The sequence below is a fragment of the Balaenoptera ricei genome, chromosome 12 (genome assembly GCF_028023285.1).
Source record: "Balaenoptera ricei isolate mBalRic1 chromosome 12, mBalRic1.hap2, whole genome shotgun sequence".
NCBI classification, from domain to species: Eukaryota; Metazoa; Chordata; class Mammalia; order Artiodactyla; family Balaenopteridae; genus Balaenoptera; species Balaenoptera ricei.
The window spans coordinates 52273293-52293128 of record NC_082650.1 but is presented as its reverse complement, the minus strand read 5'-3'; the positions used below and the strand labels follow the sequence as shown (position 1 = coordinate 52293128).

General features: G+C 39.6%; 2 protein-coding genes across 2 annotated transcripts in view; one reads left to right on the top strand and one right to left on the bottom strand.

Annotated features, from left to right (window-relative positions):
- The window catches only part of SEC63 (SEC63 homolog, protein translocation regulator), a 69231-nt gene that overhangs the window by 45762 nt on the left and 3633 nt on the right, over positions 1 to 19836 (bottom strand). Inside the window, exon 2 of the mRNA XM_059941470.1 lies at positions 1807 to 1906. Within this exon, the coding sequence (XP_059797453.1) occupies positions 1807 to 1906 (100 nt within the window). The remainder of the gene's footprint in view (positions 1 to 1806; positions 1907 to 19836) is intronic.
- Positions 2092 to 3041, top strand: LOC132376378 (large ribosomal subunit protein uL23-like). Its single transcript, XM_059942055.1, has 2 exons — positions 2092 to 2140; positions 2587 to 3041. Exons 1-2 carry the CDS (start codon positions 2092 to 2094, stop codon positions 3039 to 3041), a joined length of 504 nt encoding a protein of 167 aa, XP_059798038.1.

Genomic DNA, 19836 nt, shown 5'->3' with positions numbered 1-19836 from the left:
GAAAACTGAGGTTCAGATACCCACAATGTGTTGACCAAAGCCCAAAACAGAAGAGACTGGAAAGCCAAAAATATCTGCCTTGCTGCCTCAGAAAAGTTTAATTTAAAACGAGAAGCAAGGACTTCCCTGGTGGTGCAGTGGTTAAGAATCCACCTGCCAAAGCAGAGGACATGGGTTCGAGCCCTGGTCCGGGAAGATCCACATGCCACGGAGCAACTAAGCCCATGCGCCACAACCACTGAGCCTGCGCTCTAGAGCCTGCGAGCCACAACTACTGTGCCTGCGTGCCACAACTACTAAAGCCCGCGTGCCTAGAGCCCGTGCTCCGCAACAAAAGAAGCCACTGAATGAGAAGCCCACGAACCGCAACAAAGAGTAGCCCCTGCTTGCCGCAACTGGAGAAAAGCCCGCGTGAGCAACGAAGACCCAAAGCAGCCAAAATAAATAAATTAAATAAATAAATTTAAAAAACAAAACAAAACAAAAAATGAGAAGCAATAGCAAGGAATACATAGTGAACATGAAACTACTCTTGTAAACACTAATTTTGCCTTTTAGTTTCACACCATTGAAGAACTCTTAACACCAAAGCTAAGACTTCCCTCCCTCTACAAAGGAACTAAACCAGGCACATATGTTGAAAACTATCATCATCATTTAAACCAATTTTTAAAAATAACTGGATCCACTTTTACTAATATCCTCTGCTAGGTCTTGCCCTCCTATCTACTGGATAGATATATGTAGGTAATTCACAGGATATAGTCCTCCAATAATGGCAGCTCTTTCACTTCCCCTCAGTTTCATCTGTTACCTGTAAATTGATGCCTTAGGGTGAAGGTCCAAAGCCCAGGCTAACCAGCATACCCCACAGCCTCAAAAAATCAAAGACACCTACTCTAATTAAACATGCTAATGGCCTGTTTAAGCAGATGGCCCTGCAAAAATAAAGGGAAACTAGGTCCCTACTCCACCACTTCTTGCTGCAGGAACTTGGTCAAGTTACCTCATCTTCTTAGTCTCAGTTTCCTCATCTGAGAAAAAGCAAAAATATCTACCTTTAAGTTAACATAAAACTAATGAGATAACATATAAAATCCTAGCCCAGCACCTGGCACACAGTATGTGCTCAAAAACTTCAATCACCATGAAATGCAAACTTGACCCTGTCACCTCTGTGCTTTCGATAACCTTTTAAAGATTCCTCCATAGTCTTTAAGACAAAATTCAAATCCTGACACAAGATATACAAGATCTTCCTTCAAGATTTGACTTCTCGGGGCTTCCCTGGTGGCGCAGTGGTTGAGAGTCTGCCTGCCAGTGCAGGGGACACGGGTTCGAGCCCTGGTCTGGGAAGATCCCACATGCCGCGGAGCAACTAGGCCCGTGAGCCACAATTACTGAGCCTGCGCGTCTGGAGCTTGTGCTCCGCAACAAGAAAGGCCACGATAGTGAGAGGCCTGCGCACCGTGATGAAGAGTGGCCCCCGCTTGCCACAACTAGAGAAAGCTCTCGCACAGAAACGAAGACACAACACAGCCAAAAATAAATAAATTAATTAAAAAAAAAAGATTTGACTTCTCTTTCTCCCCTCCTCCCCCAAGTCAGAAGTACACTCTCTCTCTTTTGAACTTCTAAACCACTCTGCTCAGACTGTTCTCCAATTTACTAATCACATCTTACCCCTGCTAAGGTTACAATTTCTTTACAAACACATGTTTTTATTCATCATTATACCCCTATTTTATATGATACCTAGCAAAGAGTAAGCACTAAGTATGTTTTTTATTGAAATCAATTACTTACTTTACTGTAGGAATAATATTTGGCTGAGGTTTTAATAACCGTAAACGATACCACATACATCTTCCATATACTTTTCTGATATTCTTTAATCGATTTTGCTCTGTCAAAAAAAGAAAAATAAGGTGGTAAGTTCAACGATTTCCACAGTGAAGGCAAAAACCAGAGTTAAAACCATACTAACCTTCATTATTATGCTAATATTATATTGGAACATCAAAGTACTCTCCACTTAAACTTTTAAGAAAAATTCACAAGATAGGCTAAATTTTCTACCACTTAGAACAAATGATCTATCTGGAAAATTTTACTCAACTACCAGGCAATCATTTTTCATGTGAGACTTAACTTCTAACTGAAAAAATTAAAAACTGACTTGAACCCAAAATATTTAGTTATATAATCAGTAATTTCTGAGAAGTTCTCTCCTCCTTTCCCTTCTGCTATAAAAGTAACAAAAAGTGCAAAATAGTTGGAACGTGCACTTTATTAGGGAAGCCAAGCAGAAATGATAGTCTTCAAATATGAAAATAATTACGTTAAATGAGAAAAGTCATCCAAACCCATAAGAAGTTAAAATAGGTTTATATAAGAGTTATAACAAAAGGTATTATTTTAGTCCCCAGGAAAAATCTGTAATTCAATTAAAAAGGAATTAAACCAAAGCCAACATATCATATACTGTTTTACTAAGCTCACCACAATCACTTGGTTTGAATAACTATCCCAAGTTTAAAAAAATTTTAGGTAAGTTTTAAAATAAAAATCTACCTTTTCATGAAGATGGCATACAGAAAGCAAAGAAAGGAGCCCATGCCACTCCAAAGCCAAAGCCAAAAACAAAAGCTTGGAAGGCCAAGAAGGCAGTGCTAAAAAGCATCCATATCCACACACAAAAAAAGATTGCATGTTACCCACTTTCTGGGTGGCCCAAGACACCCCGAAGGCAGCCCGTTTATCCTTGGAAGAGCGACAAGCTTAAGCACTATGTCATCATCAAGTTCCCCTTGAGCAGGGAGTTGGTCATGAAGAAGACAGAAGACAGCAATACACTTGGGTTCATTATGAATGTCAAAGCCAACAAGCACCAGATCAAACGGTCTATGAAGCAGCTCTACAACATTGACATGGCCAAGGTCAACACCCTGATCAGGGCTGATGGAGATAAGAAGGTATATGTTCAACTGGCTACTGACTATAATGCTTTGGATGTTGCCAACAAAACTGAGATCATCTAAACTGAGTCCAGCCGCTTAATACTAAATAAAATTTTTTTTCACAATATCAAAAAACTACAAAACCAAAGTCCTTAAATGAGATCTCAGGTAAGTAAAAGAACTTTGCATATAATAGAATGTTCCAAAGCTGCCATATAAGAAGTCCACCAACCCTGTTATCACCATGCTTCCAGGAAAGAATCCACATGAGAGAGCTATGTGGCAGGAGGTATCAGAAACAGGTGTGGTGAAGAGGGATCCATATAGGGGGAGGGGTGGTGGCAGAAAAGGAGACGGGTGATATGCAGGGAGAATTATCAAGTAAGTTAATATATTAAGGATAACTGCAGTCAGTTTTTCACTGTCAGAGAAGGGAGTTACATATGTGAAAAATTAGAAAACATGAATGAACTCTGTGGTATTAGAGTGGAACTGAAGATATCAGTAAGAACTAATTAATATCTTTTAATATAGAAATATAGATGTAGATCTATACACATACATACACATTCCCTAACTCTATTAAGTGAGCCTAGGAACAATGACATCTCAATAGCAGTGAGCACACCTAGTACCCAGATCTTGATTTCTAAATAGCATTCTCCGCAAACGGGAACCAGAGATCCAAGTATCTTCCCACAAAATATTACAAAAGGGAAAGAATGATTTTACAGTGGGGAAGTGTGATAGGCTGAATAATTGCCCCCTGTCAAGATGTCCACCACATCCTAAAACCCAGAACCAGTGAATATATTATCTTACACGGCAAAAGGCACTTCACAGATGTGACTAAATTAAAGATTTGAGATGGGAAGATTATCCTATATTATCTGGGTGGTCCCAATATAATCACAGGGGTCCTTATAAGGAAGCAGGAGGGTCAAAGAGAAGATGATGTAACAATGCGAGCAGAGGTTGGAGCGATGTTCTTTGAAGATGGAAGGAGAGGCCACAAACCAAAGAATACAGGCTGTCTCCAGAAGCTGGAAAAGGCAAGGATTCTATTCTAAACCCTGCAGAAAGAACCTGCCCTGCCAACACAATCACTAGCCCAGTAAAACCGCCCTTGGAAGTCTGGCCTCCAAAACTATAAATTTGTGTAATATTAAGCCACTAAGGTTGTGGTTTGTTACAGCAATGATAGGAAACTAATACAAAAAATGTGGTGGACACCATCTTTCCAGGTGATCAGTGAACATCACCAGCAATGAGACAAAATGCAATCATATACCATCTAACAGAATGCAATGAGAAGAACACAGAATCAGTTTTGTGAAATTCTTCTCTAAGATACATAACCTGAATCTAATAATGAGAAAATACCAGACAACCAAAATTCAGGTCCATTCTACAAAATAATTGGCCTATGATCTTTTTTTTTTTAATTAATAGCTACTCTATTTATTTTTTTTATTTTTTTTTATTTTTTAGCTGTGTTGGGTCTTCGTTTCGTGCGAGGGCTTTCTCTAGTTGCGGCAAGCGGGGGCCACTCTTCATCGTGGTGCGCGGGCCTCTCACTATCACGGCCCCTCCCGTTGCAGGGCACAGGCTCCAGACGCGCAGGCTCAGCAGTTGTGGCTCACGGGCCCAGTTGCTCCACGGCATGTGGAATCTTCCCAGACCAGGGCTCGAACCCGTGTCCCCTGCATTAGCAGGCAGATTCTCAACCACTGCGCCACCAGGGAAGCCCTGGCCTATGATCTTTAAAGTCAAGGAAAAACTAAAGAACTGTTCCAGACTGAAGGAGACTAAAGAAACATGTCAACTAAATGTGATGTGTGATTCTGAAATGGATCATCTGCTATAAAGGACATCATTGAGACAAGTGACAAAACTTGAATAGGTCTGAAAATGAAATGGTAGTAATGTTAATTTTCTGATTTTCACAGTTAAATTATGGACACTTTTGAAAACACCACTGGTGATTTTTTAATCTGGATCTCATTAAATTAAGCCTCCACAGTCTCCCATTTTAAGTATGAAACCAAGGAAACATGTTATAAGAACATGCTGAAGTCTCTTTATTAACCAGATGGCTTGATCTATTCAAAGGAATGATATTCTCCCAATGTTTCTGTCCAAGAGAAAGTACACATGGTTTTCAGCCCCCAAAGTCTTGCACAATGTGTACATGCACCTTGTATGCCTCACTCTTCCAATCCAAAATTTATATCTTAACCTTTTAGTAGAATATTTAAATAATCAGTAAGTACTATGGGGTATAGTTTACACAGTAACACAGTGACATCCAGCACCACCCAATATTCATAGTACACATTCCAAAATTCTATACTAATGACCTCAAGTCAAAGTAACTATCAAAAGTAAAGTCCTTCCACAAGGAGGGATGGATTGGGAGTTTGGGACTAGCAGATGCAAACCATTATATATAGAAAAAACAACAAGGTCCTATTGTGTAGCACAGGGCACTATATGTAATATCCTGTAATAAACCATAATGGAAAAGAAGAAAAAAGTAAAGTACTTTGAGAGTTTTTTAAAGACACTTAGAATAAAAAGAAATTCATTTATCAACTTCTAGTTTATAGAATTACTAGTTTCATGGCTAGCAAAAATTACCTAAGTAATATCATTAACTTATAATATAGTTTTTAAAGAAATTATTCACATTTATAGAAAAGGGAAATTACAAGGTCATAAAACAATTCTGTGATTTAAAAAAAAATAGCAACATATGATGATTGCTCTCAGCAATCATGAAGTTTATATGTCCACGGGAGCAGTCCAGGCTTGGGGGCAGGTTATTATGGTTATGCTTCATAAGCTATACAGTGCCTTTGCTAAAACAGTCATATCCACCTGTCATGCAGAATGATCTGTCAGTCTGTAGTATAACTGAGTGAACCCTTAGCACCATATTCCTAGAACCTGAAGAGCTGAAAGAATGTTAGTCAGATCCGGTCTTCAAACCTGTGTGCCTGCTTACCACAAAAGAATTTTTAAAAATCATGTACCCTCTTGTAGAGTTCTAATTTGGCATCTAAAATTTTCATCGTAAGTTTGAAGAGTTGCAAAAGATGTTGTTTCTGACATAAGTTGATATTTTAAAATAAAATAGTTTCACTGCTTTTAAATGTACCAATGAAATCTAAAAATCATAATAGCAATTTCATATCCACCATCATCCATTTACAGAAATTTATGAACAAGCTCTTCATTCTACTTCCCCCACATAATTTTATCCTAATGTAATATATTTTTATCCTGGTAAGTCATTTCTTATAATACTGACACATACTTCTTCAAATTAATTTGTTTTATTCCCTGTGACTATTTTTCCCAAATTTTTATATTGAAAATTTTCAAGCCTTCAGAAAAGGTGAAAGAATATTACAATGAACAACACCCTTCACCTAAATCCACCAACTATTAACATTCTGCAACTCTTGGCTTTATCTCTAGTTCCTTCTTTCCCTCCCTCTCCCCTTTTTTTAGAGCAAGTTGCAGACATCAAGACACTTCACCTCCAAATGCTTTGGCATGAGTGACCAAAGGACATCAGTAATTTTACCACAGTGAAGTTTAACACATCCATAAGGTTTTTTATGTGTTAAAATTTCTGCTGCTACTTTTATACGTATGTGTGTGTGTACGCACGTGTGTGTGTGTTATCAAGGCAACATAAATATTACAAATTGATAAATTACTAAAATAAGAGTAAAACATCCATTACGCTTTCACTTATAAGCAACTTGTAAATATCCCATATGTTCAAAGAGTTGAAATTCTAAACACTGACACTTAGTTTTAAAAATAAAAAGTACACTGTTGTCAATATGGCACAATGTTAGGTAAAATAGCTTTATCTTTTACTTTAAGTATATTTTTTCAAAACTTGGAAGTTGCAGATTATCTTCAGTTATTCAATTTATAGAAAAAACATGCTCCATAACCTAACTGACAAAGGCAGTCCTCACTGTTAAACCAATTAGGCAAATCAAACTTGGTCCAAAAAAAGTCTGACTTCATTTTTCAGTTCAAATAAATATATCAATATATATTTTGATATTTTGAGGATTATAAAAATCACTGAGAAATAAATTTTAGAATATACCTTGCAATATAGATTACTAAAATTAATAAAGCTAAGTGATATAGAGATAACATAATTTACTTAAAAGAAAAAAATGTACCACACTTCTTTCCAAAATTCAGTGACTCCTAAAAACTATTCCTAAATCCCTAAGGGGTCCAAGAAAATAGTACCAAGAATCAAAAGGTTATATTCAATATTCCAAAAAGTCTAGAAGACATTATACATCAGTTTTCTAGCTACCCAAAGTCTCTCTGCAGCTAGCTGAGAATATATTACCTCAATGTGATGACACTGGCTCACTCGTTGTTGGGACAATTTTGTTCTTTTACTTAAAAAAAACAGGAAAACACATTTCACTATAATAGTGCAGTTTGGTTCCCAGAATACTTCAAAATAGAAAAGGCATGAAAATGATAATTTGGAAATGAAAAAACTGGGAATTCAGTGCTCCAGACCACCAAAACTATAGCTTACCTAGTCACCCTAATCTCAAAACAGACTAAGAGAAACTAAAGCTTCTGCTATGCTCTTAACCTGAATCTGAATAGTTAGCCATAGTGTGTCATTCTCAAGGCCAGGTCAGAACTGTTTGGATTTGGGATAGATAAGACACTTGACTAAACACTACTCACCATCACTACCACCCAGTGCACACAATCACAGATTACCTAAATTGGAAGGATTTCAGAAACTTGGGTTCAGTTGCCACCTACCCCCTATGCATACCCTGGCAACAGAGAAGGAAACCCAGAAAGCAACTGAAAATGTTTGGATCAGAGTGGAACCACCCCACCACCACCAAAGTTCATAATCCTCAGGAATGCCTAAGGATTATATAAGTGCAACATAAGTGCAAACAATACAAACCAAGTGGTTCAAACAGATTCAGCTGGTGCTTGACTGGACAGCAGCATACAACTATACCATATGCTTACCCACCTCAATTTTATTTTCCCTTTAGAGTACTGAAATGAGTACTATAGAGCACGGTTTTTCAGCCTCAGCACTATGGACATTTTGGACTAGGTAACAGTTGTGGGGAGCTGCCTTGTGTATTAGAGTATGTTTGGCAGCTTTATGGTCTCTACCCACTAGATGCCAAGAGCACCTCCCCGCTGGAGACAATATTAAACACACACACACCAAAACACATGGCTATAGAGGGGTCATGGAAAGCAGCTGAATGATATGGCCTGAAGATCAGGGACACAGGGAGAAGAAAGGAAAGGTTGGGAGAATAAACAGAGGTGATAAGGCAACAATTCTCTTTTTCCATTCCCCTACAAGTATCCTTCAGGCAAAGAGAATCACTATATATTTGAGTACTTATGAACACCTTGAGGGAGGGGGAGGTTGGGGAGCTTCATTATTTTAAAAGAAGAAAAAAGGCAGACAACAAAAAAAAGCTGGAGGAAGAAAGCCCACAACAATCTCAATTAATAGTAGTTTAGCACACTTAGAGGTCATCTGAAGGCAAAAATATTTAGATATTCCATAATTATCCCTGGGGGTATATCTCACAATTACAAGTGTTAAGCTGTCATTGTAAGCAACCTTTGTAAAGACCACTTGAAAAATTTAGCAAGTGGCTACATTATGGAGATTAAAAATATATACTTACAGGATGATCAAACACTTAATGTTATATAATGCTGCACTTGTGGCTTGGAATAAAATTTCCAGTGATGGTATCATATTCAGAGCCCAAAAGTGCTATATCACAAAGGCAGATGAAACATATACATTCTGAAAAATTGTTAAATGACTCATAAAATAGCTCTGGTGATCACAAAGACACTGAGGTTGAATACATGAGAAGTTTGAAAATAATTGTTTCCTGAAATGTAAGGGGATAAAACTGTATTTTTAAGTACTATATTTTATAGTATATGATTTTTAAATATTTTAAGTAGATACAACTTCATCCTTAAAAGGATATATATCCAAGCTGGCCAAAAAACTTTTTTCACCTCATTAAGAAATAGGAGACCTTGTCAACTTCTCTGCTTAGAAACTTTCAATAGCTTCCAACTGCACCTAAAATAAAATCCAAGCTTCGTACCAGGCTTACAGACATTTTCAGCACCCCAGCTCCCTCTCTGACTTTATCCCAGATTCTTCTCCTCACCTGCCACACTCTTGCCACTTTGGTCTTCTTTGTTCCTGGAATATGTCCAACTCTTTCTTCCCTTGAAGACTTTGTACACAGTTTCCCCAGCCTGAAACAGGCTTTTCCACTCAATTCAGATCTTTGAATGGCTGGCTCCCTTTTGTCACTCAGCTTGAAGAAACTTTCTCAGGAAGATTTTCTCTGAATATTCTACTTCTCTACACAGTATTTATCACTATCTGATTTTGTTTGTTTGTTTGTTTAGATGTCAATCGTCTCCCCCACACTAAGATGTAAGCTTCAAGAGAGCAGGGATCCTGTCTATATTGTTCACTCCCATATTCCATTGCCTAACATAATGCCTGGCAAATAGTAGGTGCTTAATAAATATTTGTTGAATGTTTTAATTACCTCATTTAGACCTCCCAACCACCCTGGGGGTACGTATGTATGTATGGATGATTATACTTCAAAACAAAACAAAAAAACCTGAGGCTCAGTGAGGTTAAGTAACTTGCCCAAAGTTACAGACGGTACCAAAGGAATTGCAAATAACCACTAAAGAATACAGATGAGACTTGTGCCCAGGTTTAAATTCATAGGTCTGTGCACATAATCACTTTAACTGTCTTTCCTAATCAGAGAATAGTTAGATTGCCTTGACAATTCTCAAAAGCAGCTAAAATATATTATATCCCTATTCTCATTAACTTAACCAGACTGGACTATATCTCCGAAGCAGAAAATGTAATATGAAGAAATTCAAGTCAAAATATTTAAGAACAAGGAGTAGCTAAAAACAACTGATTAGGTGACACCTCTAAACTTCTGAAACAGAAGTTTACAGACCAGGGATTCCCTGGCGGTCCAGTGGTTAGGACTCGGTACTTTCACTGCCATGGCCCGGGTTCAATCCCTGGTGGAGGAACTAAGATCCCGCAAGCCGTGCGGCGTGGCCCAAAACAAACAAACAAACAAACGAAAAAAACAATTAAAATTTATTTTTAAAAAAGTACTACAAATAAAACTGCCACAAGGACTTCAGTATTAAAGAGTGTGGGACAAGGCAATGTAGTACATAAATTTGAGGGGGAGGGGATGGCAAACCAGTTCTCTTTTGTTTGTTTTAGCTCAATTTGCTATAGAAGTGTCAAGATCCAAAAGAAAAGCAAACCATCCTTCATATCTGTAGGACACAGGGGTTTTTGTGAGCCATTTGTCTCTAAGCCAGAAGATAATACTAAGGAAAGAAGGGGAGTCTCAACTGCAGGAACGATTCATTTCAAGCTACATTTCTTTTTTTTTTTTTTTAACAGATTTTATTTATTTATTTATTTATTTATTTTGGCTGCATCGGGTCTTAGTTGCAGCATGCAGGATCTTCATTGCAGCATGCAGGATCTTTTGCTTCGGCACATGGGCTTCTCTCTAGTTGTGGCGTGCAGGTTTTCTCTTCTCTAGTTGTGGCACAGGCTCCACAGCTCGTGGGCTATATAGTTTGCAGCACGCAGGCTCTCTAGTTGAGGTGCACGGGCTCAGTAGTTGTGGCGCGCAGGCTTAGTTGCCCCGCAGCATGTGGGATCTTAGTTCCCCGACCAGGGATCACAAACCCGCGTCCCCCTGCAGGGGAGATTCTTTACCACTGGACCACCAAGGAAGTCCCTCAAGTTACATTTCTTAAACTGAACTAGAGATGCAAGATAGTGGAGAATTCTAAACGAATTATAGTGTGCTGCAAGTGGGTCTCTGAGAAGGATGCTGTCTCCTTAGCATACTCTCAAACATGACCCAAGATCCTACTAAAGGGTCCTCTCTACCCTGCCATCTCATCAGCCGACAACACAGCTACTGTTAGCTACCTTACTCTTCATCCAATCCTCTACCATTACCACTCTATTTTTCTTTTCACCTTTATCCCAAGTGATAATCCATAGCCCAAGTCAAAGGTTAATTATTTCTAAGACAAAACAAGAGAAAAAGAAATAGAGAAACTCAAATACTGTTACAGTAAAGAAATACTAGCTTTTAAAAAAAAATGGCAATTTAAAACACAAGGATGGGGTTTCCCTGGTGGGGCAATGGTTAAGAATCTGCCTGCCAATACAGGGGACAGCGGTTCGAGCCCTGGTCGGGGAAGATCCCACATGCCGCGGAGCAACTAAGCTCGTGAGCCACAACTACTGAGCCTGTGCTCTAGAACCCACGAGCCACAACTACTGAAGCCTGTGCACCTACAGCCTGTGCTCTGCAACAAGAGAAGCCACTGCAATGAGAAGCCCGCACACTGCAACGAAGAGTGGCCCCCGCTCACCGCAGCCAGAGAAAGCCTGCACGCAGCAATGAAGACCCGACGCAGCCAAAAATAAAAAATAAAATAAATTAATTTTAAAAAACCCAAAAAACACAAGGATGTATGTCCCGCTGGGACCTTAAACACTACATACCCCAAAGTAAAAACAATTCACTGAGCTGAAAGGGCCTGCAGACATAAGAGGTACAGAGAATGTCTTCCTCCTTCTATGGCTATGATTGGCTCATTCCATCATAGCCAATCTAGCCAGAGATTCTTTGAATAAGCTTTCAGACATTAATACAAATTCATACAGTAAACTCAGCATATACATAAGAGCAGAAGGAAGAAAATATTCACCATTCTGACACCCAGATAATAATCAATAATAACATTTTAATGTGTTTCCTTTGTAGTCCTCTTTCGGAGAACGTCTGGGAAGGAGGAAGGAAGAAGGGAAATTTGGCAAGGTTGAGGGTACATACTCAGGAAAGACTTCTCTAAGAACAAGGAAATTCCAGCAACTAATTTCTAGGGGCAATGTGCTTCCCTCAATCAGAGGGCTGCGGGGCTGCCTCAATCAAGGCCCTCAAGGACACTTCTGCAGTAATGATGACATCTACTACTTCTCCCCAGTGCAGCAGATGCCCAAGAGATAGTTTCTCAGACAGAAGAACAAGCAGGACATACAAATGCTAATTTAAGGGCAGCACTCTATAATGTACCAGCGTACAAACTGACAGACACAAACACATAAAGCTAAAGTTTGTGTTAAAATCACATTACCTGTAATTTTTAATTTTTTAATTTCTAAATATCTCCCATGTTTAGAAACTCAATGTAAACATCATTTAATGACTACTGATAACCAAATGAATTGACACCATAATATACCTACCATCCTATAATTCAACATACAAATTATTTCTGATTTTTTGATATTACGGGCATTTAAATAGGGTGTTCTGAGACTCAATTTCCAACGTGGGGGTGGGGAGGGTCCCCACACCTTCGACGAGTAATTCTTGGAATACCAGCTAGGTGTCCGAAAATTCAACTCAGTTCTGACACTATCTAGCCAGAGTTAGCATCAGACTCCACAGGTTGAGGGCTCGGTCCCACAAGACTGCACACCCATGCCCCCCTACTTTAGATGCCAGTGGCAAGCCCAGGTTATAGACTGGGGGGGTTCCAATCACCTCCTCCTTTGGTTTGATTAATTTGCTAAAGTGGCTCACAGAACTCAGAGAAACATTTCACTTACTATATCACCGGTTTACTATAAAAGGATACAACTGAGGAAAAGCCAAATGGAACAGATGCATAGAGCAAGGTTTGGGGAAAGGGCGAGGAGCTTCCATGCCCTCTCTGGGTGCACCTCTCTCCCAAAATCTCCATGTGTTCACCAACCCAGAAGCCTCTCCGAACCCTATCCTTTTGGAGTTTTATAGAGGCTTCATATAGGCACGGTTGATTAAATAACTGGCCATTGGCATTTGAGCTCAATCCCTAGCCCCTCTACCATCCCTGGAGATCAGGGGTAGGACTGAAAGTTCCAACCCCCTAATCACATGGTTGGTTCTCCTGGTGACCAGCAGAGTCCCTTTTCAGTGCTTCCAAAAGTCACCTCATTCACATAACAAAAGATACCTGTATCACTCTTAACACTTAGGAAATTCCAAGGATTTTGGAAGTTGTGAGCAGGAACTGTGGACAAAGGCCAAATATATACAAGAAGCATATATCTGGTCATTCAGATGACCAAAATATATTTTTATAAGTCACAATATCACAGTAGCTTTCTTTGGTCCTACAAGTATTTAGAACTATATCCTTAGAACACTGTCCCAGAAGTGGAATTACTAAATTTAAAATTTTTAACATCTTTACAGCTCTCTTCTAAAAAAGGAAGTAGGACTATACATTCTTTTCAGCAGCTGACATGAATGGCACCACCATTCTTCAGCAGCCAGTATTAAATCCAATTTTTACTAATCTGTACTCAAACTCTTGGAGGCAGACACTGTTGTCATATACATAATCAGCCCTGCCCTTTCCAGTTGCCAAGAATACAGCAAGCACTACATAAATATTTGTATAGAATGTAGAGAACAGCTTTATTAAATAAATATTGGTGGGTACCTACTATGTGCCTGGATGTTTCTGGACACTGAGGATACAGCAGAAAACAAAACAAAAACCCCGCTCTCACACACCATATATTCTAGCGGAGGAGAAAGCAATAAACAAATTAAGTAAACTATATAGTATATTAGAAGATGATAAGTGTTATGAAGAGAAATAAAACAGAAAAAGGGAAGAGCTTCTTTGAAGGTAGAAAAATACTTAACAATTTTAAATAAGGTGCTCAAAGAAGGCAACACTGAGAAGATGGTGTTTGAGCAAGGACATAATGGAGATGGGGGAGGTCATAATGTGGCTATCCAGAGAAAAAGCATTCCAGGCATAGGGAGCAGCAACTGTAAAGGTTCAAAAGAAGAAGTGTGCCTCATGTGCCCTAAGAACAGCAGAGCGGCTAGTATGACTGGAATGGAAGAAACAAGAGAGAAAGTATAAGAAATGAAGTCAAAAAGCTCATGAAGGACTTCACAGCCACTCTAATGACTTTAGCTTCTACTGTGATTGAGATGGGAGAGGCTTAAAGGGTTCTGAGCACAAGAGTGACACGGGCCAGCTTCAGTTCTAAAAGGATCACTCTGCTACTATTTTGAGAAAAGACTGCAAGGAGTAAGGGTAGAAACAATGAGACTAGTTAGAAGGCTAATGATAATCCAGGCAATAAAACAGGACGGTGGTGGTGGTGGTGGTGGTGGTGGAGCAAAAAGAAATGGTCAGACTAGATATAATAATTTGAAGGTAGAGCCAACAGGACACACTAAAAGTCTGGAAGTGGCATATGAGACAAAGACATGAACCAAGAATAACTCTAAGGCTTCTTCCCAGAACAGTTGAAGAAACAGATGTGATTAACTGAGATGGAGAAGACTATGGGTCGAGAAGGTTGGGGAGAGGGGAGACAGAAATCACATCAGTATTTTGCATATTAAGATGCCTATTAGATATGCAAAAGGAAATGTGGACCTGGAACTTACATATACAGAAGTCTGGAGTTCAAGGAAAGAGTTCTAGACTGGAAATATAAGTTTTGGAAATATAAGTTTTTATGAGTCACACAGCTGATACTTAAAGCCATGAGACCAGATGAGATCACCAAAGGAATAAGTGTGGATGGAAAAGAAGTCAAGGACTCAGCCTTGAGGTATTCTAAAATTAAGAGGTCCTCACTGGTAAACTATGCTCAATAAATTATCCCACAAAAATAGAGACTACCCACGTGTCTAGAGCCAACTGATTTTTGAAAAGGCTATTGTTCATTCAATGAAAAATGAACAGTCTCTTCAACAAATACTATTTGGACAACTGGATTCCACCCCTAGGAATATACCCCAAAGAACTGAAAATAAGAACTCAGACATCTGAATGCCAATGTTCACTGCAGCATTATTCACAAAAGACAAAGAACAGAAACAACCCACGTGTTCATCAACAGATGAGTGAATAAAAATGTGGTATATCTGTACAACGGAATATTATTCAGCCATAAAAAGAATGAAGTTCTGATACATGCTACAACATGGATGAATGTAGAAAACATTATGCTAAATGAAATAAGCTAAACACAAAAGGACAAATATTGTATGATTCCACTTATAAGAAATATCTAGAATAGGCAAATTTACAGAGACAAAAAGTAGCTTGGAGTTTACCAGGGGCTGAAGGAAAGAGAGAACGAGAAGTTATTGCTCAATAGGTACACAGTTTTATTTGGGATGACGAAAAATTTTGGAAAGATGATGGTTGCATAACATTGTGAATGTAATTAATGCTAATGAACTGTACATTTAAAAATGGTTAAAACTACAAATTTTATGTTTTATATACATACTACCACAATAAAAATTTTAAAAGAAAAGTAATATATCAAGTAATATCTCAAGTATGTCCCTTACCTTCCTATTGCTACCACCATTGTTTGGGCCCATATTATTTCCTGTCTGCTTCTCAATCTCTATACTGTCTCATCCTATGAGACGTTATTACATTAACTTGCATATAGCACAGTTGCAAAAGTGTTCTAAAATGTTCAAAATGACACACTGTCAACCAAATCACATATACACTCTTCAGCTGAACATATAAGGTTTTCTATATGACTTAATCAAGTTTTCTGGCCTTTTCTCACACTTTTTCACTCTGGGAACTCTGCTGCAACTGGTTTGATCTGTACTTTAAACATGTTTCATGCTTTCCAGCCTCTACGCTTTTGCTCATGTGATTTCTTCTTTGCACCTCCTCCCTCCATTCCACCCATTAAATCTTTCTTATCCTTTAACAGTCCAGTCAAAATCAACTTACTCTGAAGAGCCTTTCCTCATCTCTAGATGCCCACTACCACCCCCAACTAGATGCAAATACTTTATCCAACTAACTTCCATAGCACTTGCTTTCACTTCTCTTACACTTTCTTTGTTGTGTTTTGGATATAATAATTTGTGTATCTGTCTAATCCTAATTCTCCCACCCCATCCAGATTATAAACGCTATCAAAAGACTATATTTACACTGCATTCATCTTTGTACCGTCTGCTGCTCCTAGTACAGGCAAACAGTGAATGCTCAATCAATAACTACTAGATTTAACTAAACAGGCAAAAATCTAAAGTGAAAAACATCTGGAATCTACACAAGAAAATTCCTTCATCCATACTGACAAATATAATTCCAAAATGTAAGGAACACCTTATGTTACCAAACCCAAGTTTGGGTTTGCTCACCTGCCACAGCAAAGCCAATTTACTGACGCTGGGTTGTGGTGAAGGAAAGTACAGCATTTACTGCAGGTGCCAAGCAAGGAGTAGGGTAGCTCATGCTCAAAAGACCCAAACTCCCCGACTGTTTTCAGGCAACGGTTTTTAAAGGCAGCATCTGGGGGTGAGGGCTGCAGGATACATGGCTTTCTTCTGATTGGCTGGTGGTGAGGTAACAAGGTGGTGTCTCAGGAATCTCAATCATCAACCTTCCAAAGTCACCACAGGGTTGGGGGGGGGGGCGGGGGGGGGGGGTAGGTCTTAGTTCCTGAAGAACAACTCCAAGAGATCCTTCAGATAGTTCTGTATATCCCTTGAGGAGGAACTAGGACTCTGTTTTATCCCTGAACTATTGTCATTACTTTTCTTGTTTAACTGCTTTTCCTTTGTTTCTGCATTCCCTCACTTCCCTACTTAGTAACTACCTATGCCTACTCTTTGGAACTCAAGGAAGGCCTAGGAGACTAAAGCCTTTTTCTACAAACAAGAAATGGGGGACACGGAGGGGCTTTTGTACCTGGCAGGGTCCTGCTTGGTTTCAATCCCCCTTGCCTTTGATACTCCTCAATCTTGAGGGGAACAGTTACGGGACAAGAAAGGGAATAACGTTTTGAATAGAGAGGTTAATCATAAACTCGGCAGAGGAACTCGGGGTTTAGGGGGACTTGGTTTCACTTATTAAGAGAATGAACAATAACGCCTTTCAACAAACAATGTGACGGTGAGATGGTGTAACAACATTTGTCATCAACAGAGTCTAGTAATGGGACTTTTTTTAAAAGGAAGTCTGAGTACAATATGGATATATTTGTTATGACCTGTAAAGTATAAGTAAGGGAGTGAACATCTGAAAATTTTATTTTATATGAAAGTAAGCCTATCTTTGTCTTTCAGGTTCTCCAAGATCAAGCAAGAATGCAAGATGACCTTTAAAAACAATTTTATAAATGCATTTACTAATCCAATGTCTGTCACCGCATTTATAAAACCTAAATGTTGTACTATAATTCATACTGCCAAGTTTCCTCTATGACGTGAGACTTAAATGTGTACATGCTCACGTCTGATACCTTTTCTGTCCAGACAGAACACAGAGGGAATGACTACTTTAAAATGACTCAAACTTCTCAGATCTCTAATACCCCTTCAAAATCTAAAATCTTAGGAAGACTGTATGTTCTAACTGCAATATGAACATTCAAAAAATATACTCCTTTGAACACAAAACTGATAACTAGCCAGTTTTTTCTGTTAAAAAATCCACTCAACAACAGATTGAGATAACTCTACTGTAATTAGAAATTATCTAGATAAATCAATAGATAAAGCCAACATTTCATTTTAAATAAAAATGTTCATCCCCATCCTTTTCCCTGCACTCAACCCTAAAACTGATAAAAGTTAGTATGTTATTATTGGACGAGTCGCCAAACAGCTTTTAAGAGGAAGAGAAACAAAACAGAAATGAGTGAAAATTCAAAATCTGCACTCCACTCTCTCATTCCCTCCACGGTACATATATTCCACAAACAGCCCATGCTATCTTACAATTCTCTTTCTAACCTGCTCATTCCCCTATATGCTGACATCTCAAAGGACTAATAAGCCTCTGAAATGGACTCCTTCTCCATCTAGTTTCTACCCGCCCAGACACCACCACCTCCCACCAAACCATTCTCCACTAAAAGCTCCACAAAAGCAAAACTGACCATGTAAATTACCCTACTTAAAAACCTCCATTATTTACCCAATAACTTATAGGATAAAGTATAAAATGGTTGATTTGCTCCTAAGTGCCAATCACATTAAATCTTTTTTTTTTTAAAGTTTTTTCCTTTGTGATGAGAACTCTTTTTTTTTTTTTTTTAATTTATGGCTGTGTTGGGTCTTCGTTTCTGTGCGAGGGCTTTCTCTAGTTGTGGCAAGCGGGGGCCACTCTTCATCGCGGTGCGTGGGCCTCTCACTATCGCAGGCTCCCCTGTTGCGGAGCACAGGCTGCAGACGCGCAGGCTCAGTAATTGTGGCTCACGGGCCCAACCGCTCCGCGGCATGTGGGATCTTCCCAGACCAGGGCTCGAACCCGTGTCCCCTACATTGGCAGGCAGCTTCTCAACCACTGCGCCACCAGGGAAGCCCCACATTAAATCTTTACCACTTACTGAACATCTCCACGCTTTTGCATATGCTTTCCCCTACATCTGGAACGCACTTCTCCCATTTACCTTTTAAGACCTATCTCAAATCAACTCCTCTACATTAAACACCCAAATCCCGGGCTTCCCTGGTGGCGCAGTGGTTGAGAATCTGCCTGCTAATGCAGGGGACACGGGTTCGAGCCCTGGTCTGGGAAGATCCCACATGCCGCGGAGCAACTAGACCCGTGAGCCACAACTACTGAGCCTGCGCATCTGGAGCCTGTGCTCCGCAACAAGAGAGGCCGCGACAGTGAGAGGCCCGCGCACCGCGATGAAGAGTGGCCCCCGCTTGCCACAACTAGAGAAAGCCCTCGCACAGAAACGAAGACCCAACACAGCCAAAAATAAATAATAAATAAAAGATTAAAAAAAAAAAAAAAAACCCAAATCCCCAAACAGAATTATTCTCTCCTTCCTCTGTGCTCCCACAGCACTTTCCACTTATCATTTTAATACTTATTATAATGTGTTATAGTAATTACAGGAGAGAGTATAAGGTAGTGGCTAACAAGAGAAGCTTTGGCATAAGATGGATTTGGGTCCAACACTCAATCTTCCACCTAGTAGCAATACAGCTTTAGACAAGTTGGTTACCTCCTCTAGGGCTCAATTTTCTCATTAATAAAATTGGGATAACACTTGAGTCTAGTTTAAAGTGCTATAGTGAGTGCACTCAGCACTACCCACCTTTGAGGCTAGTCAACATTCAATGAACAGCAGCAAAGCTGAGGTGAGGATCACAATTATCTGTCTAAGACTGGAGGAGGATGTGGGGTCTCCCCCCCACAAGAAAAGGGACTATGTCTAAAGTCATCCCAAGGGGATGCACACACCAAAATGTTTAATCACTTCTGGGTGATTTGGGTGATGGAATTACAAGCAGTTTTTGTTCTGTTCCTTTGATCTTTTCTGCATTTAGTATATGCAACTTACTAAGAAAAAAGCTATAAGCCCTTAAATACCTGATCCATCGGCCTTCCCTCGTGGCGCAGTGGTTGAGAATCCGCCTGCCAATGCAGGGGACACAGGTTCAATCCCTGGTCCAGGAAAATCCCACATACCACGGAGCAACTAAGACCTGTGAGCCACAGCTACCAAGCCTGTGCTCTAGAGCCCGCGAGCCACAACTACTGAGCCTGCGTGCTGCAACTACTGAAGCTCGTGTGCCTAGAGCCTGTGCTCCACAACAAGAGAGGCCACCACAGTGAGAAGCCCACGCACTGCAACGAAGAGTAGCCCCCGCTCGCCACAACTAGAGAAAGCCCACGTGCAGCA

Bases quoted from the DNA above. Each gene is read 5' to 3' on its own strand.
- LOC132376378 (XM_059942055.1), top strand. From the start codon at position 2,092: ATGATCTATCTGGAAAATTTTACTCAACTACCAGGCAATCATTTTTCA. The intron at 2,141-2,586 runs GTGAGACTTAAC...CTTTTCATGAAG, and splicing joins ACCAGGCAATCATTTTTCAT to ATGGCATACAGAAAGCAAAG.